The 23504-nt window shown below is 36.8% G+C and overlaps 1 protein-coding gene across 2 annotated transcripts in view; it reads left to right on the top strand.

The window, feature by feature from the left end:
* The window catches only part of FSTL5 (follistatin like 5), a 245214-nt gene that overhangs the window by 17816 nt on the left and 203894 nt on the right, over window positions 1-23504 (top strand). For both annotated transcript variants that reach the window (XM_090138465.1, XM_090138464.1), the window contains exon 2: window positions 7517-7655. In XM_090138465.1, coding sequence (XP_089994591.1) covers window positions 7533-7655 — 123 coding nt within the window. In that variant the 5' untranslated portion in view covers window positions 7517-7532. The remainder of the gene's footprint in view (window positions 1-7516; window positions 7656-23504) is intronic.

The following is a 23504-nucleotide window of genomic DNA, read 5'->3' as shown; positions in this document are numbered from 1 at the left end:
TCCTCAAAACTTAGCTTAACGATATGGAAGTGTCAACAGCTGTTGTCTTTTTACATTTAGTTAATGTTTGTAGAAATTTATTTAAGAGTAAAAATTTTGTTTTTCATATTTTTAATTTTTCTTTTCCAGCACGAACAGAGCACAATGGTTACACAACAGTATGTTATATGTTACTTATATCTTTTCTTTACGAATGAGGAATTGTAAAGTTTGATAACATGTCAACAGTACCAAAATATTCATCTGAGCTCAAAGCTGGTAGATCTTATAGATTTGATTATATAACATAAAGCACTTGAATTCCCATCAGTTCGGAGCCTGCCACAATGATAAACATTGGTCCTGTAGAATACTGAAGAATCAGCACTAGCAATCTTCCTTAATGAGGAGAGAAGGAGGGTGCCTTGCTGACATTATGACTTCCACAAACTAGCCATTATATGTGTTGGTGACAGTAAATTTACCAGTTTCCTGAGACTGATCCTGAAGCGTTAGGAAAAAAGTTAGATTGCCAGGTACAATTCCATACTATTATAAAAAGCATCTCTGAGATATGTGAAAAATAATTCCTTCATTTTCTTCTGTTTTCTATAAAAGTAAAGAAATTGTGAGATCGTAGTTGTGAGATTGTGTTAAGAGTATGATGAAAAAGGTTTAAATTTGCCGTTTCTCATTTCGGTGCAATTCATTTGGACCTGGGTCACTGATAGTAAGAAATGTGGTGCCAGCCATTAAATAAAGAAACTTAAAATGATAGTGCTAAATCAGACATGAAATTAGCAGCAAAGATTTAATCAAATAAATTGAAGCTGCTTGTTTTGTTTGCAGTGTTCATGCTGCTGTATATCCCCACGGGTCATGTCCTGTTTTAGTAATTGCTGAGTAAACCCATCTACCCAAGTCTATATTGCTGTTCCTCTGCTCCTGAGAACTGCTCAAAGAGATGAATGCTTGCTGCATCTACGTATCTGTTGTTCAGGGCCTTTACCATACGCCCCTGGCACACTCTTGTTTACAACAGCTACCTGTAACCATTTCAGTTCTATTCCAGCAAAGCTCTTCCAGAGTGTCTACCCAGCCCTGGGTGCTTCTCAGTCCCATTCTCTCCATGATGCTTAGTGACAGAGCTCCTGTCCTCACCTGCCAGCTCCCCACAGTGAGAGCAGCATGAAGGCAGAGACAGAACAACAGCAAAAGACAAGGACCACCTGGCTTTTGCGCTGGCTGCTTGCCATGGATGTACCCTGGTGGATATATTTCAGAGCCTCCTGAAATGTTTTTTTTGTTTGTGTCTATGCAAAGACCAAACATAATAGTACCGGATCAAGACTGAAAGGGTCTGCACTCCACCTGCCATATGTGCAGCCTGATAGTTTTGCAATTTAAATAGAGAAAAGTAAGGGAGAGATGGACGGGAGTCAGCAGAAGACAGGATCCATAAAGTATGTTAAGTCGTGGGATTTAACAACAAAAATAATTTGCCTGATGGTATGTTTTGGCACGTGATCTATGAGCAGCATTGCTGGCTATATTGAAACGATTATGCCAGCTTTTCTTTAGTGGATGAAGGATGAAGAAATTGTGAAGGCACAATGCATGTAGCTGCTGAGAGACAGAGCAGACTGGTGTGCAGTTACACTGCTGGCTGCCCTGGCAGCACTGCCTTTCACAGTTGTAAGCCCTAAGCCTGCTGTACTTTGTTGTCACCTAACAACTTTGGAGTGTGACTCAGAATACGGCTGCCACATCTGCAAAAAAACTGCAGGGTGGCAGCTTGGTGTGTGCTCTATGGCAGCAGGATCTGGCGGTGGGAGCTGCTGTTCTGACACAGATCTGTTTCCCCCAAAGCGTTTTAAAGGGAGCAAACTGGGCTAGATACAGGCTGGGACTGTGTTAATAGAGTCTGGTACTGTGCCTGCTTTGTGAGAACCTCAGGTTTGCTTGTGACAGCATGGGCAGCTTGGATGCATTGGTTGCTGTGGGGTTTTTGAGGAAGGAGGCTGAGCGTGGGGATGTGGAGGCACAGACCTGTGGTATCTCCTTGGCTGATGGGAGAAGGCATACACCTGGTTAAAGCAGCTGCTACTTGTTTAAAGATGTATCTGTTGTTATGTATGCACGTATTCATATATCATATACACGTAATACATAAATTTAGATATAGTATACACGTAATAATAGCACAATTCCTAAAGTTTATACTAAAATAACCCTGTTTGCAGATATCTTTCTGCCATGAAGCCATAATGGTAGTTGAAAGCATTTTAAGAAGGGTAGCTGTATGTTCTTTCCTGGCAGGTGTGTGTATCCATCAGTATGTACAATGAAGTGCTCAAAGTCATAGTCAGTGAAGCATGGTTTATATTTATTACTGTAGCTATATTACCAACCTATTAATAACACTGAATGTGATTATAGAACTTAGGCTTTTTATCCTGATCCTTACCAAGCAGACAACTGATTACAGTTTCCTGTTTTTGTTTTTGTTTTTAATTCATATGAATAGTATGTGAAAAAGACTGATGGGGTCATGAGGGTACACAGTACTATTCCTTCTGATGCTAAAAAGACCTTTTCAGTAAAGGCAAGTTGATTCATAATGTGTCATTTCAGAAAAAAAAGGTAGTAGGAACACAATTCTAGGTAGTATTTAAAATTTTATTTATTACCAATTTCATTTATTACCCTGTTGTAGATGTATTGATTAAATCAGTTTATTTGGATACAGTGGCTGTATTTTCAAATGAGTTATGTCTCAGTTGTTAACGCTGAATGTTTTGGCTGGACACCTTTTAGTAACACAAATCAATAGCATAAATGTCAGGAATTCTGAAAACAATTTCTTTGAAAGAAAAACTGATTTTAATCATACACACTTTTAAGTTCGCATATTTAGATATATGTTTTTACTCATCATATAAACAGTGGCTTTCTTTTATTATACCTTTTATGTACTGTATATAGATACGTTATCATGTTTGGAACTAGTTGTGTACACAGTGTTTTTTCAATCTGTATTTGTTAAGCTTACATCATGGGGAGATGTAAAATACTGCTTAGTATATATTTGCTAAACTATTACAATAGCAATATTTCTTTTGTCCATCAATTTCAAATGAAGAACGAGTCAAAGAATAAAAATTACCACTGAAATGCTGAGAAGACTTAGAAAGCACAATAAACTTTGAAATAAATTATTCTAATGATACATTAATCATGATTACATGTTTATAAGGAAGGTGTCAGAACCCAGATTTAAGTTTGTTTTCCACAAAATACTGAAAAGTAGAACAGTGAGAAACATTAACAGGAAAGAAAAGGGAGATGGAGAACAAATGTTGCGTTTTCTCAAGAATTTTAAACATTGTTTTCCTTCTCATGAATGATTAACTCATCAAGAAGGATCACTGTGGCAATTAGGTGAACTTTTCGTGTAACTTTCTTTGGTTTTGGTTTGCTTGTTTCATTTTCTTTGGTTTGTGGGTTTTTTTTGTGTGTATGTTTTGGTTTTTTTTTCAACCAGGAAATTGGTATACTGCTTTTTCATACACTCTTTCAAAGAAATAAGAACATATAAGCAGTGTTTTCCCCACTCTGAATAACTTGTTCTTTGCTGGTGGCTTTATCAGTAGAGTAAATTCATTATTTTCAAAGCACTTTCCCTTTTTACTTAATGTGCATTAAGCTGTCATTAGTTTTGAGATAAAGTAGGCGATGAGGGTCAGAAACAGATGCCATAAATACCTATAATTTGTACATAAGTGTGTTGAAGCTAATCTACAAGTCCTGATGTATATCTGTTCAAAGGTGCCTTTGATTAAAGAAGAATTTACGTTGAAATTGCTGGTGATGGTTAAAGTTCAAACATGTTGGATATTCAGTTTACAGAAGACCATCTACCTCAAATATGTGTTTGAATCCCATCCATGTTGTTAATACTACAGTAGAAACATTGAAGATTATTTGGCATCAGTTACCAGAGCTGGAAACGTACACACAGTTTAATCCTGTGAAATCAATATCCTATGCCAAGTAAAGAGATAATGTATAATTTCATGGTATTTTGTCCATAAGTAAAAGAGTGATTTGACTACCTTCTAACATAATAGTAATTTAACTAACTTGCTGCATAAGCCACTTCTGAGAGAGTCAGAAAGTTTGAAGGCTAGATGATTAACAACACCCTGTTGCTCTACTGAGCAGACTAAAATTATGTTTAATTGCCTTGTGCCAAACATAGTCAATAACCACATTTTTTAGTTAAGTTTTGCTTATTCTACAAAGCAAAATAATTTGTAATTAAATAAAATATATCATATTTATGCTTTCTAAGTTTCAGTAGAAAGCCATGATCAAACCTTTCTTCTTTGCAGTTCTGATCTGAACATTATGTTTTTGTTTTTTCCCTTAGAGATGAGAGTCAGCTTGAAGAATATGTATACCATCATAAGATGAATAAGTCACAGCCACACATTTTCTACAGAGGGTTGCAAACTGAAAATAAGAGAGGATATTGTTAGATGGAGATTTTCAGTATAATAATTATTTTGGAAATTCTATGGAAGGAAGAGGATAGAACAGTAACACAAAGTACAAATAATATGGAGCAGAGCATGTTGCTTTGCTAAAGGAATGACCGTATTGTCTTGATTCCCATACCTAAGTGAGGCAACAGGGATGCTCTATTTCCACTGCCACCCAACTGCCTCTTCAGAAGGTACAGCTGTTCCAGCAGAGCTCCTCATGTGAGAGTTTAGAGAAGCAAATTCATTATTAAAGAATCCTCATATGAGTAATAATTTATCAAAACTTTTCTGAAGTAACTTAAATGGAGAGAAGTCAACAGCAAGACAACTGCGCTGTGTGTCAGATTTGTGATTGCTCTAGAAATGGGATAGAAAGTAAGGTGACTGCTTTGTGACATTCAGAAAGGCAAATATAAATTTGAAGAACTTCATGTACATTCAGAAACAGGGAATAACCATTTTCTGTTCCACATCTTTGAATTCATTCCTCCTCTTCAGGAAAATCTCAGGCTGATGGAAAATAACACAGAAGGATCTCACAATAATGATCAGTTTAATTATAAAATAGCAGGTGAAATTCATTGTTAATTAGTGAAATAATGTACCCCAGAAAAAAAAAAAGAAAACACAGTAATTATTTACATGCAACAAGTAGCTGTAAATTATCTATTTGTATTCATAGGATATGTGGTGTGGTAGTTATTGTTTAATAGTTGTCTGAGACTTCCCATCCCTGGCCCTACCCCATCAATTCCAAAGTTTTCAGAAGTACATTAGTTGTCTTGAAAACGGAAGTAGAACTTTATTACCACTCTTTCAGCAGAAGAACACAAAAGTCTAAAAGTTACTTGTACTCAAGGGCTCTTCAAGAGATATAGTTGTTAAATTCTCAGATTTTTATATATTTCTTAATTTCATTTTATTCATGCTTAAAATCTTTACAGCAGCTTCTGATGACAAATAATTTTGCATAGCGTTGGTTATAACATCTCATTCATCATTCATTTGACCCTGAAATTGCTGAAGCCCACCTACCTCCAATTCCTGAGAAAAACATACTATATTATATAATATCCTGTGCACTTAATAGCAACATGCTAAATGTAGTCATTCACATATTCAGATATTCTGATTTGTTAAAAAGCTTCTGACAGCTGAAAACTCAATACATCCATGTTACTTTAAATAAATAGAAAAATAAAATTGAAAATAGTGGTTGTCATACAGTAAAAAAACTCAGATAAAAAGTATGCAAATAGGTAATCATGAAGTTAAAGTATGGGAGAAAGTTATCCAAACAGCAAAATTTCAAATTCTTTCAGGTGTAAAAATAGCATTATTTTAAGGAGAACTCTGGTATTGATAGTACGTTTGAGATAAATAGATACTTGAGTTGTGCAATAATTTCAACAGAAAATTTGTATATTAAAAAAATGTAGTTTTTATTTCTGAAAAGGCAAATAAGAACTGTAGATACCCCACACTGTTTTGGGATTTTAGATGGAATCTTAAAATCTGAATTTAAAAAGTCAGCTTTTTAGTGTTCATCCGAGCGCCAAGCAGTGCAGTCAGAGAGTGAGAATGCAATAATTTTCTTCTTCTTTTGGACAAGTACAAAGCAGAAGGCTTTCAGGGTCAAACAATTTCCCAAACTGTACGGCCTCTGTTCTTTTACACCACATGAAGTTAAAATATACACAGTTTAGATGAGAAGTGGAATGCGTCTGCCCTCACCATCTTTTGTGGAACGACTGTTCTCCAAAGTAATTTTCGTTGGACAGAGAGATATACCAATAGTGCAAAAAAAGGGACAAAGGTTCAGCTGTGTATAGCTAGTTTTAGCATTCATAACTGATAAAAAAAATCTGATTCTGACCTTGAAAGTTAAGAATAAACTATTTTCAAATATTTTTCAATGAACAGAAATAAAAGGGTGTTTTCTTCTAGATTAAAAGCCAAGATGAGAAATGGTTTTTTTTTTTCTTGTTTCATACTTTCTTCCTTTTCCCTTTTTTTTTTTTTTCTCCTTGTAATGGATTTGTTTCTCAATGATACTGAGTAACGCTGAGTCAGTGAAGAAAAATGCCATTCTATGGTAAACTTGAGATCTCAGAGCTCTGAGATGATCTTTTCCAGTCTTTCACGTCAGTGAGATAGATTTGTTTTAATAGCCCCATAGTCAAAGGCACACTGGAATGATCTGATCAGCAGTTCTGTTTTGACATGAGGGGACCTCAAAAAGAGAACTTTCTATGATCATTTCAAAATCCAGTTACTGAACAGGTATAAAAGACCAAACATTAACTTATTTGTGTGAAATGTCTGTCTGTAATAGAGCACAGTTTGTTTCACAGAATCACAGAATCACTAAGGTTGGAAAAGACCTATAAGATCATCCAGTCCAACCATCCACCTATCACCAATGGTTCTCGCTAAACCATATCCCTCAACACAACATCCAAACGTTCCTTGAACACCTCCAGGAAAGGGGATTCCACCACCTCCCTGGGCAGCCCATTCCAGTGCCTGACCACCCTTTCAGAGAAGTAGTATTTCCTGATATCCAGCCTGAATCTTCCCTGGTGCAGCATGAAACCATTCCCTCTAGTCCTTTCAGATCATTCACTGCTTAGCTTATTCTTCAAGAGATATCCTATGAGAGTTACCCCTCTTGCAAAAAATTAGAAGAGCTGGCATACAAAATAAATGTAACTTAACTGGCACTGTTAGAATAAGAAAGGCAATGATAACCAAGAAGAAACCTTAAATTTTATTAATAGGGAGATTCCGAATGGGATTGGTTTTAGTGAAACACAAAGTAGATGGTGTGAAATATAGTATTGTATACTACTCTTAAAGCTAAGATTGAGTTTAGAGCAGCTGCTCCATCGGTCAAAATCTTATATGAGCGTTGAATACTGAAAAGAAAATCACTTGTGCTAAAATAATGATTAATTTTGTCACTGAACTTGTCCATTTTATTTCGACAGGAACAGACCTGTAAAGATGTTTATGTGGTGGTCAGCTGTTTTATTTCTTGGATGCATTTTGCTGGGAGCAGATGGATGGCCAGCCAAGGAAGGATATGACTTTAGACCCTATCAGCCCCTCGTAAGATTACGCCACAAGGTACTGATTACTCTCTAGCACTTCTGACTTCTGTTCCATGCTCAAGGGTTAAAATATGTGCCAGCTCTGTCTTTTTTAACCTGTTGGAGTGATGTTTAGAAAGTAGCATTTTCAGTACCATTGTCTGCTGAAATCTAGACTTGGTTTGACAAGTAAACAGAAGCTGTTTGTATCTGAAATCCCAGAAGCTTTTCAAATATTGTGAGCTAAGCTCTACTCTAGTTTTAGAAGCTAGAGGTTGCATGTATCAACTGAAGCTCTGAGAGAGCCAGAAGGGCTGTCTCCTGAAGTGACTTATCATCTGCTAAAGGCAAAGACTTGTTCCAGGACCAACTGGATTTCAGACCATGCAGCACTGGGAGAACTGCAGGCTGTAATATCCAGTTAATTTGTTGGTTACTGCTTGGTATGGTGGTCACATTTTATAAAATGCCAATAAATTTCTTGGCCCTAGATTTGGAAAAACGATCCTGTATCATATTCTATCTCAGCATATAAGGAATAATTGAAGCCACTGAGTGTTCTGCTCAAACAAGATCAAGATATCTGCCTATTAGTGAATTATTGCATATGATGCAGTATATGATGCGTATGATTAAATATGGAATTTTATAACACATGGAAAATAAAATACAAACATTTATAGTTCATTGTAAAATTTTGCATCCTTTTGGGAAGCTTGTTCCATCAGAATAAGGAAGGCATCAGGCACTAGACCCCATACAAGGAAATATGTATTATATACTTAACCACACAGAAGTCTTTGCACTGAATAGTTTTCAAAACCAGAAACTTGATCAGTTTATTTTCATCTGCCAGGCTTAAACAAAGTAAAACAAAACAGTGCAATAAATAACTTTGAAATGTAGAAAGAATGAGAGGCTAGTACTGTTTATGGAATGAAGTGTGAGAGATGTAAGAAAAAAAAAAAGAATTTGAGAAGAATCAAGAACAGGAGCTGAGATACAGGAAACATCATTTCTCAGATTCAGATGATCTCTGACATGAATATTAGGTTATTTGTGGACTAGTAGAATGTTGCTATTCCTTAATAACACTTCTGATCCTCTGATAATACTTGAAATAAACATTAGAAGATTAATACTGGGGGGGTTCACACATGCATACACACATGTGTATGTGAACATATATATATATATCTACACACACACATATGAATTATATTTTTCCTCTGTTTTTTACTTTATAAATCATATATTTTTGAAAACTATACACAAAATGAAAAAGAAAGTGTACATAAAGAATGGAAGCAAATGACATTCTGTATGTTTTTAGAATATAGCTTAAAGGATAAGAAAAGAAATGATAGAGAATACCAAAAACGACGAAAACGTGAGGTCTTGCATTTTGAAAAACAAGGAAAATCTGGGCTTTTATTTTTCTTCCTAGGCAGTATGTACAGATGAAGAAAATGGTTTAGGATAGTTCAGCTTTTGATATTAGGGATACAAGCTAGAGTACAACAACTAGGAAAGCAGAACGTTTCTAAAGCCAATTTTTAAAAACAGTTCTGGCACAGACACACATAGTCAAAATGTGTAAATAGTAACTATTGAGGAAACTTTCTTCTTCAATCAAGCATTTTGTATTTCAAATGCTTAGGCTGTTATGCAAGCAAAATACTTATTACAGATAGAAGATGATGATGAATATCAGCGGTCATATTTGCTTTGATCAGGTGATGTGTATTCAAGTTTATGAGTGTGTGGATTAAAAAAGATGAATAAACAGTTTTGTGGTAGTACAGGAGAATTTATCTTGGATGGTAGTTCGACCATAGCAACTCTAAACATCATACTGCAGGGAAAACAATCCTTGTTTATCTGTCAAGATAATACTCAGGTATTATCTTGAAAAAACAGTTGTGTTCATGATGATGGCAGGTGTTCATATAATAAAGGTTTCGTTGTTTTAAAAGGAATTGTCAACAAGTTTTGCTCCTTGTGCACAAAAATTACAAGTAGATATTTAGTCTGAGTGAATTGTAGTCTGGCAGGAAAAACTTCAAAACTAGGAAAAACCTGCATGCATAAGGAAAAACTTATACAGAGCACTGGCACAGGCTGCCCAGGGAGGCTGGGGAGTCTCCTTGGAGATCTTCAGAAGCTGCCTGGACAGGACAGGGTGACTTCCAGGGGTCATTTATTTGGAAATCAAACTGGGACTCAAGAGCATCAGCCATGCTGGAAATAGACTACAAATATCTTTTTCTCAGCTACTGGAAGTTTGTCCCAGTTCTGTCTCTTCTTCTACGCTATAATCTATTGCATTTGTCTTGGACTTGAATGGAGAAAGAGTATTACTGAGCACTCCTGGGAATTTTATTTCCAGTCCCCTTCAAACTGCCATTGTTTTCATTTACGTGGTTATTCAGAAAAATATTAGATGATGTCTGAATTTTATGTGCATTTCTTGTCAAGCCAGCTAATCCTCTGTGCTTAGTCAAAGCCTGAAAAAGTTTGTAAGGGACTTTTCATTTGGGATTCTTTTTACATTGCTGCTGAAGGTATTGTGAGCAATTTGTTAACACTTAGGTTCGCACCTGAAATTGTTAGAAAGCATTCCTAGCATCCTAATGAGTTTTATTCTTGTGATTTGTATGGTTCTTACTAAGAGAGTAATATTTATGCAGCTCTTTCAGTGAAAGAATGTATACTGTGAATTTTCAGGTGCAAACAGGAAGAAGGCAGCCAACAGAACAACAGACTGCCAGTTTCTGATTCATTGCTGGAGACTAAGAAATATGGGATATAGTCTGTACATTCATATTTATATTCCAGGGCATTCCAAGTCTCCATATCTAATGCATGCACATACAGCCAGATGAATACACATCAGATATGGGGTAAGGAGGAGAATCAGTAATATTAACAATAACGCCTAACAGTAATATCATATCATTATGGGTTTGGAATTGTTTGTTTTTTGTCTCAAGAAACAACCTCTGAAGACTGCTTATTTTGTCATCATCACCTGAATACCTTTTATTTAGGCCTGATTGTGATTTTGTGGAATTCAAGCTAGACAGGGTTATAATGACTAATTAAGAGCAAGCACTGGCTTGGGAGAGTGGACAGGGGTAGGTGGAGCAAAGCTCGGGTGAATTTAAAGGAAGGAGGAAAGGAATCAGGACATTCAAAATTTGGTCCGTGCTTGTGGCAAGGTGGGTGCTTTATTATGAAAGAGCTATTTTTATTTTTTTTTTTCCTAAATGACAAGGTGGGTAGAGAGGATACAACACAAGGGATGTGCTTTGCTTTTAACATTTAACAAATGTCTCTTTCGTAGATGATGCATTGGTCAAAACTCTTTCCAGCCCGGCCCTTATTTTGTCTTGTTTAGCTGAAGTTTTAATGGGATCAAGGCCAGATGCACAGAAATCAGTATTTTCTGTTTCATTTTTCTAGATGAAAGTACTTCTTTTAATCCCTGTGAAAAACCTGCCTCTTTCCCTTTTAGTCTCTCCCTCTCACAGTCAGTTTGCTGTTAGCCTGTTCACCCCTGTAACCAAAGCCTGAATAAATCTAAACTAAGTCCAGTTTAGAGATCCTGGGGAAATAATGATTTTTTTTTTTATGAAACAAAGTAAGAAAAAGACATGTAATGTCTTAAGCAGGCTCCCTTGTTTTGCTGAAGATGAATTGAAATGTTTGAGTACAAGGCATAGAATACATTTTTTACATTTCACTTTTTTGCTTGGACTGTGAAATACTCTCCTTCAATTAATAGTGCATTCTGTGCTACAGTGAAGCACGTGTAAAATTCAGACAGGCCAAGAAAGGAATGGGAAGAAAGCAGTACTTGAGGATTCAAAAATAATCTGAGCTTTTCTTGTGTGGTCTGGTCCCCAGACAACTGGAGGTTTATAGTTCATAGTGTTTATCTGGAAATGCTGTTTGCCTGCAGGCTCTGAGAAGTCATAAAACTTGATCCTCTAAAATCCGCTGTCCTAGAGAGGGGGGAGTGCAGGGGGAAATCCTTTGCAGTGAGATGCAGCACTGAATTCTGAAGACTGAGAACAGAGCTTTTCTTCAGCTTGTCACTGCTGCTCCCAGTTCTAATGGAACCAGAGAATTCTCTTCCTCCTGAGGCTCCCAAAATGTCCTATGCAAATTCCAGGATTTCATTTAAATAACAAGACTTCCTCAACCCCCCACCCTCCCTCCCCAGTTGTTTAACTGTGGTAAAGAAGTCTTAAGTAAATTAATTTTTAATTTTGCTTTTCTTGGGGAGATTGAATTACAGTCTAATCTACTTTTTCCTGTGGGTACTAGCATTTAAAAGGCATGGCATTTTTTTTTTGTTTGTTTGTTTCTTTGTTTAAATTCTCATTACTATCATTGTATATTAATAAGCTGATATCAAGTAAACGTATTTTCTATCCCTTTTTACATACTCAAAAAAAATTTTTTAATAAAAGTCTTAGGAATGTTACTTATAAGATCTCTCTGTGAAATTTGTTCTACATTGCTTCTTCCAAAACATCTTTCCCTTGGGAAAAAGGGATGCTGAAGGCTGGCTTTTAAGCAAGTGTGAAGGCCTTTCTCCTAGCTGCCTGCTGATGCTTCCTTCCATTGCTAACTCATTAGCAACATCTAGCAGCAAGCTTTTAGTCAAGAAGTCTCTGGTATTAGCAAGGGAGAGAAGGCACATCTTTTCCATTGTACTCTCTTGCTACATTTTTCTTGTGTGTTGCCAATACGAAGATCACCATTGTGGAAGCATTTAATCTCACCCTGTTGTTTTAAAGGATGATGAGATCCACATGCATCACCTAGCTTTTAATTAATGTTACCTTTTTAATTTGATGTGTCAGCATGGAAGTAAAGAATAAAATAAAATAAAGTAGTGGCATGTGACAGTGATGTAATTATCCTTAACACCACACCACTGAAGTTGACCTCATTACTGTCCAGGAGGAGGAGTTTCCATTTAGCCTCTGACTAGATAAGGCAATGATGTTTGGGAGTTGGTACAAGCACAATCTGTATCTGATATCAGCTGCTGCAGCTGCTGCTGTCAGCTACAAATTCAGATTCTTGATGGCTGTATGTTTTCATTTTCTATTACCATGTTAAATCATCATCACAAATTCCCGTCACAGTAGCAGCAGAAAGCTGGAAGAGATTTGTTGTATATAAAAATTGAGATGCTTTGCTCCTGATCAAATTCATACCACTTGAATTTCCAAGATCCAGGAGGCCAGATACTTAAAGTGAATGTTGCTACAGAAATTTAAGAGGTCCAACTCTTTTCTATGCCTTCCTTGCCAACTCTTAATCTTTTTATTATAAACTGGACTGGCATATAATTTTAAATCATACATTTTTTTTTTCTGTCATGCAAACTTTGTATTTTGTTCTTTTTTGCTGTTTCTTTTCATTTTTCCCCAAGAGCTTAATAACCATTTTAATAGCCTAGAAGATGATGATACGAGGAGACTTGTATCATCTTTATTAACCTTTATCATCTTTGTTAAATTCATTAAAATGGAAGTCATGCCATGTAGGATAGACAGTACTTATAATGTGAAAAGGAGAATGCAAGATCAATGTAAAAATATTAAATAATGATGAACACAGTATATAATGATGACAAGTGCACTAAGTTTCATTGGTGTATAGACAAAATGGAATGTTTTGTAAACTGAACAATTATCCACCTAGTTTGTTTCCTCTATGACTTCTCTAATTCGCTAGTTGAATTCTGTTGGTAAAGTATGGAATGATGTACTTTAAACATTTATTTTAAATACCAGTTTATATCTGTACAGCATCATATTCTTAATTGAGTAAATGTAGCATTGATGGATAGCAAAAATTCTTTTGTAAGAAAACTGTTAATTACATTAGATTTTAGTATAAAATTAAGGTGCAGTATTTGGTCATTTTAAATGGGCTCCATCTAGACTGACCAAATACTACGCTTTGCATCTGTCTTTATTTTCAATATATGTATACCAAAATATCCCTGATATTTCCTTTCAGTCCATTACTTTTTGTGATGGAAAAATAGTTCAGAAAAAAACGATTCTTTCAACACTGGAAAAATGCTTGACTAATTAGTCTGGCTTAGCACTTCTTTATTCACAGATAAATTTGTCCCATTTTTTAATACCTACTTTTATAAGTAAGCTTATTTTCAATTACGGATTTCATTGTTTCAGAACAAAACCAAACAGCACCTTGTGATAATGATGTATTCCAGCTAGCAAGTACTTCATTTGAAAATGCTTGGATTTTGTTCCAAGTCTTTTTCTTTCTCGCAGTCTTAGCAAATACAAGTATCATTATCTCAGATCTTGAAACTTCATGGCTATTTCACTGTTCTGTCTTCAATTCACTTCAAATAATATTAGCTGTCCTTTTGTCCCACTCCAAATTTCAGTAACTCTTGTCATACTTCTTAACAGGAATATTCTATTACATTGCACCTTAACATTTTGTTTTTTTAGTTGTTTTCCTCACTAGCAGTAGGATTCAGTGTCATAGAACGTGAAATGAGTTGTAAGGCACTCCAGAAAAATAACGAAGTTGTAGAAATGCCTCAATACTGTGTCTTTGAAAACAGTTTAATGATGGACTTGGAATTTGATTATGAATAGGATATGATCTGAGTAATAACTTCAGAAGTGCTTGCAAGATCTCAGTTCATAAATAAAGCCTATTTTTTTGCATGTCTTTAATATGGCCGGACCAGGAATTCAGCCCCATCCTAATTCATTTAGGCCACCTCCATAGATGACATAAATTGTTATAATCTAAGGATGAGCCTGACTATGGCTATATTAGGCCATAACTAATGATAAAATGGAGAAACAATTTCCTGATCATCTGGAATCCTCCATGTAGTGATATTGATTCAGGATCGCTGAATCAATGGAGAGAATGAAAGTCGAGTTAAGGAAAGAATAATTGATGTAGAATAAAAACCTTTATTAAGATCTCATAAAAAGTGTCATAAAAGGTTCTGGCTTGAGTGTATTTTTGTTGTGCAGCCCCTCTCCTCTCTTTCTATTTGTATGTTCAGAGGATTAATCAGTGACATAATATAGTAAAACATTCTTTCAAAGATTCTGCTTTCCTCTGAAGTACTCCATGAAATTTATCTAGTTTGAGCCTGTAAATACTTGTCTTTTGTGCTTTTCTTCCTAGTAATATCCAGTATTCTAGAAGAGCCCAGGTAGACATCATTATAGCACAATCATTCTCCAGTGAAATGGTCTAGACAATTTTCTAACTTAAAGTAGATTTGTTTATACTGACAGATATAAATATATATAGCCATTTATTAATGTACAAATATTTAACAACAATTATTATATTTACCATTATTATTATACATGCATCATTACTCAAAGTATAGTTCAGAAACCAGTGTTTTTCTAAGTAATTTGATAACAGCCATGCACTAATAAATCCCCACAGAAAACTATTCTCCTATTTATATTTTCAAATTTAGGTTTTTAATCAATTTAAGCATTCTACTGGCTTTGAACAGTGATAATTTTTCGGAGAACAAGGTATGCAGCCTTAGCATATATCAGCCATAATTTGGATAAGACTGTATCCTTGTCCTATCTCTAAACACCCTCAGAAAGAGCCATTCCTCCTCCTGTTTATACGCTCCCTTCCAGTACTGGAAGGTCACAGTGAGATCTCCTCTGAGCCTTCTCTTTTCCCAGTTTCCTCAACCTTTCCTCATAGGAGAGGTGCTCCAGCCCTCTGATCATCTCAGAGCCCACCTCTGGACCCATGCCAAGAGCTCTGCATCTTTCTTGTACTGGGGGCCCAAGGATTGAGCACAGTACTGCAGATGGGGCCTCACAAGAGCCGAGCAGAGGGGGACAATCACCTCCCTCTCCCTGCTGACCACCCCTTTTTTCATGCAGCCCAGCACACAGTTGGCCTTCCGGGCTGCAAGCGCACACTGCTGGCTCATGTCCAGCTTCTCGTCCACCAGGACCCCCAAATCCTTCTCTGCAGGGCTGCTCTCAAGGAGATCTTCTCCCTGTTTCTATAAACACCTGGGATTGCCCTGGCCCAAGTGCAGCACACTGCACATGGCTTTGTTGAACCTCATTAGGTTCACATGGGCCCACTTCTCTAGCCTGCCCAGGTCCCTCTGGATGGCTTCCCTTCCCTCCAATGTATCAACTGCACCGCTCAGCTTGGTGTCATCTGCAAACTTGCTGAGGGTGCACTCGATGCCATCATCTGTGTCATTGATGAAGGTGTTGAAGAGCACTGGTCCCAAGACCGACCCTTGAGGGACACCGCTTGTGACCGGCCTCCACCCTGACACAGAACCATTGATCACAGCCCTTTGGCTGTGACCAGCTAACCAGTTCTTAATTCTCTGAACAGTCCATCCTTCAAATCCATACCTCTCTAATTTAGAGAGAAGGATGTGATCAGGAACAATGTCAAAGGCTTTGCAGAAGTCCACGTAGATGATAACCATCACCCTTCCCCTGTCCACCAGTGCTGTCATTCCATCATAGAAGACCACCAGATTGGACAGGCATGATCTGCCCTTGGTGAAGCTATGCTGGCTGTCTCAGGTCACCTCTTTATCTCGTACGTGCCTTAAAATAGCTTCTAAGAGGATCTGCTCCATGATCTTCCCAGGAACAGAGGTGAGGCTCACCGGCTTGTAGTTCCCCAGGTCATCCTTTCTTAAAAATGGGAGCAGTGTTTCCCTTTTTCCAATCACCAGAGACTTCACTGGACAGCCATGCTTTTTCAAGTATTATGGAGAGTGGCTTGGCAACCACATCAGCCATCTCTTTCAGAACCCTGGGATGGTTATCATCTGGCCTCATGGACTTATATAACGTTCAATTTCATGGGGAGGTCTCAAACTTGTTCCACTGTTACAGTGGGATGGAATCCACTCCTCTCACCTGCACCTGGGGGTTTAGGATCCTGGCAGACGTGGGCAGGAGCCTGACTAGATCAGCTTTAATTTTTTCATTTGGAAGATATTCAGAGGAACAATGGTAAGCAGCACAGGTATATGCTTTGCTAAATTAGGTTTAAGTAAATTTGTTTTAGTCTTCTTTTCCAGCATTCCTTCCTTAACTCAGCTTGAGATTTAACCCCATTATACACAAAACAAAATATGAGTAAAAACAATCTTACTGACTTCTAACTTAATTGACTTTTGTTAATAATGTAGCATCTATTTACCATGAGATGCTTCCTATTCTGCACGCTGGTTCTGAAGTCCCCATGCTTAACAAGAACAGAGAGGAACCACAGCAGTCAGAGCAGCTGTAGCAGAGCCTTAAACTCTTATAAATACAGGGGAGCCCGTATGAGAATGGGAAGGTGGTAATTAAGGAACTGAGGGATGCCTGAATAATGAGTAAATAAAGATGCATGTTGTTTATGAAAAAAAGAAAAAAACAACAAATAAACCCCCAAATCATCAGCCACAGACTGTTAGTGTAATGCAGCAGTTCTGTTAGTTTTGTGGCACATAAAGCAAAAGAATGACTAGGGTTGAGCTGAATGTTACTGATATTACTGTGTTTGACCAGGTAAATCCAGAGCAGTGCATTTGCTGAATTAAGTTGTCAATTTACATCTATTACTTCTCTGAAACTTCTGAAATTCCTTGTGCTGGCAGATATTATCTATTACTGCAGCAGAATTCCTAAAATTTAGTGTTGATTGTTTGGTTTAGTTTTTCCTTGTTATATTTGAAGTTTTTATGTTGTTGATATTGTTCCAGAGCATCCACAGTGTATACAGGATGTATACTTAGAAGCACAAATTGCATACCCAAAACCTTTTGAAAAGAAAACTTAATGTGTCCCATGGGGCAAAGTTAATTCTTACCCGTGGTGAACTTTTAGGTCATAGACTAAGGTCATGGTAGTGAGACTGTATTTTGAAAGAGTTTAGATTTTACCTGTGCTTAGAAAGCAAATATCACCTCACCATACAGAAGATGGAACCCCGCTGCTCCAAGCCCCACTTGCTACCTTCCAGCCTGAGGGTTAGGACCACTACCAATGGCAGCCACCATTACACAGGATCTCCTCCAACACTGATCTCCTCCCCCCCCATTCCCCAGGAGGGGGAAAGGGGCCTGGATGAGTACTCAACACACAGGGCTACATGCTCAGACTTCTGCCACATCCAAGGGGCAAACACAATGCACCACTCAGCAAGGGCTGCCTCTTGCTTGGCCTTATTCTTTAGGCTCATCGTGGAGAGCATGCAAACTCTGCACCCTTCTGCAGTGTCCAGCTCCCTCACACATCTGCATGTCCACAGGCACCTGCAGAGCCTGCTTGCTCTCCTCTGGGACAAGAACTGCGCCAGTATCTGGAAGGAGTGATAGAGACAAAGATAACATTGAAGTGCTGCCCTCTGTGTTCCATCCACAGAGACCAAGGCTCACCCCACACCAGAAATTACCACCAGGACCCATGCTAGAGTTTTAGGAGGACTGCCAGAGCCCCATCATCACAAGCACCCTCCCTTACACTTCTCACCTCTCAGTGAATCAACCCTACTCTGCAGGACTACTGCTCATTTATGCCTTCAGGGAACTGCAGTGCTGCAGCAGAGGGACTCACCTCGTTCAAGACCCAGGCACCCTGCACACAGTCGACCTCTAGTGAAGTCCTGACAGCTACCCCAAAGTCCTCAGGCTGGACTCACCTTGACTAGGATGTCCCTACTCATGTCTTGCTGCAGGCCTGGGTGGCCATGGATGTCACCTTCGTGGCAGCACCTCGGTGGCAAAGTGGGAAGAGTGCAGGTTGAAGGAGTAACGATATAGGGTGTAGGATGCACAATGGGTGCAAGATTAAGTTATGGGCAAGGGCAGGAAGAAAGATTTGAAGAGGTCCTGAGTGGAGCTGGGAGTTAGACTTTGTGGTCCTCGTGAGTCCCTTCCAACTCGTGACGCCCTGTGATTCTGCGATGTGTCATTTTTAGTCTTTTGGCATCGCATAGACAATCCAAGCTTAGGACATTTTATTTCTTTCTCATAACTTCTTCTGGGATAAATATCATTAGGTGAATTTTACATCTGTCACTGTGCTCAATTTCCTTCAGCTGAGGATTAGAAGCGTTTGATGACTTTCACTTCCAGATTTCATTTTCAAACAAGCAAACAAACACAACCCATGCTGGCTTTATTTGTCTTTCTAAAATAGGGGGTCGGATGTTTGCATGCCCCTTAAAAACTTTGATGGTCTTGGTAGCTCTGTTTGGGCCTGATGCACAAAGACAGTGGAGAATATAGTGAGGCCTTAATGAAAAGATTTGCCGCTTGTATCTGTGTTGGTTGTGTCGACATGGCTATGCCTAAATGCTTTTAAGAACAGAGAAGATTAAAGATTTAAATATCAAATTTAAAACAGATGTCTCCCAAACTTTAATAGCTAAAAAATTTTTGCTATTTGAAAGTGACACAAGAAATGAGCAAGAGATGATCGTTTCATTTGAACTGTCTTTTTAGCTCTTTGGTATTTCTGAGTTGGCATTTAATGTGGCTTGTAAAATATCAGTGCAAACTGCTCATACTTCCTGAGCAAAGTAGATCAGCGTTAAATATCTTTTTAAGCATTGTGTGATGTTAACCACATTTGTTTAATGTTTATTCTATCAAATAACTTTTTTTTTTTTTTTGCACTTGAATTCTCCAAATAAGAATATATTAGCAAAATATTAATTTGAAATATAATAATTTTACTCCTTATACTTCTCCTCTTCCCATGAAAACATACCAAACCAAATTTATTGGCCATTTGTTTAAGGCATAATCTATAATTATGGGGACACAACCTCGAATAAACAACCTATAATTGTAATTTCTAAGGTGCTATGAGAGACATCAGCAGACTCTTCTATAGAGTGGTTGATGGAAATGCTGTTAGGTTTTATTACTCTTTTCTAGACACTGTACTTATACGAGTGCAAATAATAAAGAACTAATATTACATTATTTAATAGAAGTTATTAAATTCTGTTTGTTTATCCAAGTATCAGTAATAGGTTGGGATTAGGGAGGTGAAATAGTTTTACTATGTTTTGGCTTTTTTTCCAAGATCTATAATTAAAAAATACTCTCATTAATTATATCAGAACTTTTAATGCTTTCTTTGTTATTGCAGGTGTCTGAATACTTTTTTATTTAAAGCTACTTGCTTTAGACACCCTAAGAGAAAGTATTCATTGATCACTTTTCTGATGATAATTTATTGTTGATATAATTGTAGTGTTTATAGCTATGATTGATTTTTGAGAAATGCAACAGTGAGATACTGAGCTAACTAAGAAATTTCTAGGATTCAGTAGAAAAAAATACTACCTTAATTCTGCGTTCTGGTTTCCTATATGGGTAATGCAATATAACCTTTCATTAGGTCTCTGGTAAAATGAATATTATATATAGTTTTATGTTTTATGGGCAGGTGCAGCTGGTTAATACTCATATCACAAACTTATCTTTTTCCTTTGCAACACTACCTTATCTGCCCTTGTAAAGTGAATAGTAGAAACAATGTACTGATAGAAAATTCTCAATGCATTGGTTTTAATCAATACTGGTAGACAGCCTACAATTCTTACCCAAAATTATGTCCTAACACAGACTAAATATTACTTGTGTTCCTGGATTGTAAGAAAGTAATTGATGTTGATGCCAATGTATCTGTACTCTCTAATTGTCATTCTTTCTGCAGATATTCTTCTATCTAGACAAAATTTTGCAGGGAGGAAAGATAAGATCTGAATGAGCCTCAGACAGGCTGAATAATAAAATGCAACACACATTATGTCCTTTTTAGAAAATTACACTTTAGAAAATTACACTTAAAAACCATCTATGAGATTTTAAAAAATGAGCAGAGGTTTTAGGCAAATTACTCCCATTAATGTCAATGGGAATTGTACAGCTAAAATCCATTTGTGTGGGTTTTTGAGGGAAAAAATAGCACTGTATTGTAAGGAATTATAATACTTTTCAGCAACTGTGAGAGTACCTGGAGTTTTAGGAACTCACATGTTGGAGAAGATTATGCAATATTCATACTGGCCCTTAGAATTTCCAGTGATGAGTCAGTATACTAAAATATTGCTTTTTGGAGATCTCCCTCCCTTTTTGTTTATGCAAATCTGGAGCATCCTTAGATAATACCAAAATGAATGTATACAGTAGATGCTATTATCTTTTATTAAGGAAGATAAGTCTAGTTGTGTGTGTTTGTGTATTGGATATAACGTTCCACAATGGGGGAAAAGAACACTTTCCTGTGAGGAGAGATTGAAAGAATCAGGACTGTTAAACCTGGAGAAGAGGGAGCTCAGGGAGTATCTATTAATGTCTATAAATACCCGAAGGGAGACTACAAAGAGGACTGAGCCAGACTCTTTGAAGTGGTGCCTAATGGCAAGAGGCTATGAGCACGAACTGGACCATGAGGCTATGGACACCAACTAAAAAATATTAAGCACTTCTGTGCTGTGCAGATGATGAAGCCCTGGCATAGGCTGCCCAGAGTGGCTGTGGATTTTCCTCTTTGGAGATCTCCAAAAAGTACCTGGACGTGGTCTTGTGGGATTCTTTTCATGTTTCAATGCGCTATACCTCTTCCACTAATTAAATCTTGCAGTAGGTACCTCTTCCACTAATTAAATCGTGCACTAAGTGTTTTAATGATTAAAGCATTATAAAAAGAACCAGTACTACATCTGAAATTAGTATACATATATTTTTAATTTTTCTCTCTCATGTACTATGAAACTGCTTAGAACTTAACATGGGTTTGACAGCAAGGTACAAAGTGATCCTACTAATGACCAGAAACTGTATTTTTGTTATATTTCTGAAAAAGTGAGCTGCCTAACAAGCTGTGGTGCTTGCTGCACACTTGCTTTCTGCTTGCAGTGACTGTGCTAAATAGTTTCTGTGACTTTCATTTCAAATTTCTTGTAATTTCTTGTAATTAAACTCACTGTATTAATACAAGCTAATATGTAGTAGTTGTTCAACTACGTGAGCTTGCATATGTTACAGGAACACAGTAAAAATGTATTATCTTGGTAATAGCTCCCCCTGAAATATTTTATTTAATAGCAATTATTTCTTAAATGCTTAAAAAGAAAAAAAAAGTAATAAAAAGTAACATGTAGTAGAAAAGTACCTCCATGGCAAGACTGTCATGAGAGGTGACACAACAGTATTTTTCTGCATTTTAGCTAGATTTTGTGATATGACTAGCAATACATTTTCATTATAAAATATTAATCGAGCATTAGATTTGTTCTTCTGCTTTCCTCAGTTTTCTGTAATTAGTGTTTCATATTTATCAAATTATTTTAATTTTTGTCTCCTATCAAGGATGATCTACCATATGTTTTAGACTATCTTGCACTTTGTTTAGGAATTCAATTAATCAGTTATTTTTAAATTACAGTCAGTAGGGAAAAGAGGACTTTGCCTGAGTTTTGCAAAACAGCAAAGAAGGCTCCTCTGCTTTATCACTTCTGTGCTCTGACACGCACCTAAACCCTAGGCAGATGTCTCTGGCAGGCAGATGAGTGAGGGTATAGATGCAGTGTATGTATGTAGTTTGAATTTAAGATCACAATTAACTGGAATTCAATTTCCTGCTGCATGCAACAACTGTGGTTTATTAATATCAACTCTTCTCCTTTCAGAAAGGGAAAAAACAATCAAACAAAATAAAATCAGAAAGAACACCACATGTACGTGAATGGAGCTAAGAAACTACTGTTTCAAACGTGGTCTAAGGGATTCTATTACTTCCAGAATATTATCTACCTGTACAGATATATTCTGGTCTTTTTACCTTCTCTTGAATAACTATCATTGGAAGTCCCTTTGACTATCCTATTCTACTCTCCCTGTTGGTAATACAAAAGCTTTTCTCAAACTAAAATTTGACGTAATGCCAAATTTATTTACAGAATATCATCTCCGATCAGTGACATTGTTCACTGTCAAAACGTTTTAAGAGCAACTGATGTTACTCATGTTTTGAGACAAAGAGAAAATAAAAAAGTGCCTTTTCTTGTGCTTTTTTTTAACCTTACACGAACATTTCTCTATCTTTAAGACACTTTTTTTTTTCTTTTTTCTTTTTTTTTTTTCCCTTTAACATAGCCTAGTTTGATATATATTGCAAGTACCTTATAAGTTATGATTTGCTATAGTAGCGGTTTGTGGAGCCATCCATCCATGATCTTTTTAGTTCATAACCACAGCAGAAATGTTGATGGTTTTTCAGCTTTCATTCACTGTGCTTTGAAAAGTTTGTGTCCTATTCAGTTTGTTGGGCACATAAGAAAGGCTTCTTTACAGATCTAGTATTGAAACATTTCATCAAACTGATGCAGCAAAATAAAATGATGCAAAGCCATGCAACTCATCTGATTTTGTTGGATTTTGGTTTTGATACATTGAAGCAGATCCAGAATCCCTAGATGCAAGATGTCTACTTACAGATGTCTTATAACAGGAGATCATAATATAAAACTGTGGTTCGTGTAATCATTCTGTTGTTATTTGAATACAAAATACATTGTTCATTCCCATAGTAATGCCTCCTATTGATTGATTATTGTTTGCTTACCTCTCTCATATTTTTCCTTTCAATAAGGAAGAGTTCAGCGTACGTCAAACCTTTACTTCCTAAGTTATGGGTGCTTGTAGCATTTGTTCAATAACATAAATCATTGATTTTTAATGGCTTTCTGTATGTTAATCCACATTCTCATATCTTTGAATAACAATTAAGAGTGATCTGTATCCTATTCACCTTCAGTGTAAGTTTTACTTCAG

The sequence above is a fragment of the Phasianus colchicus genome, chromosome 4, assembly GCF_987193195.1.
Source record: "Phasianus colchicus chromosome 4, bPhaCol1.hap1.1, whole genome shotgun sequence".
NCBI lineage: Eukaryota > Metazoa > Chordata > Aves > Galliformes > Phasianidae > Phasianus > Phasianus colchicus.
This window is presented reverse-complemented; position numbering and strand designations above follow the sequence as displayed.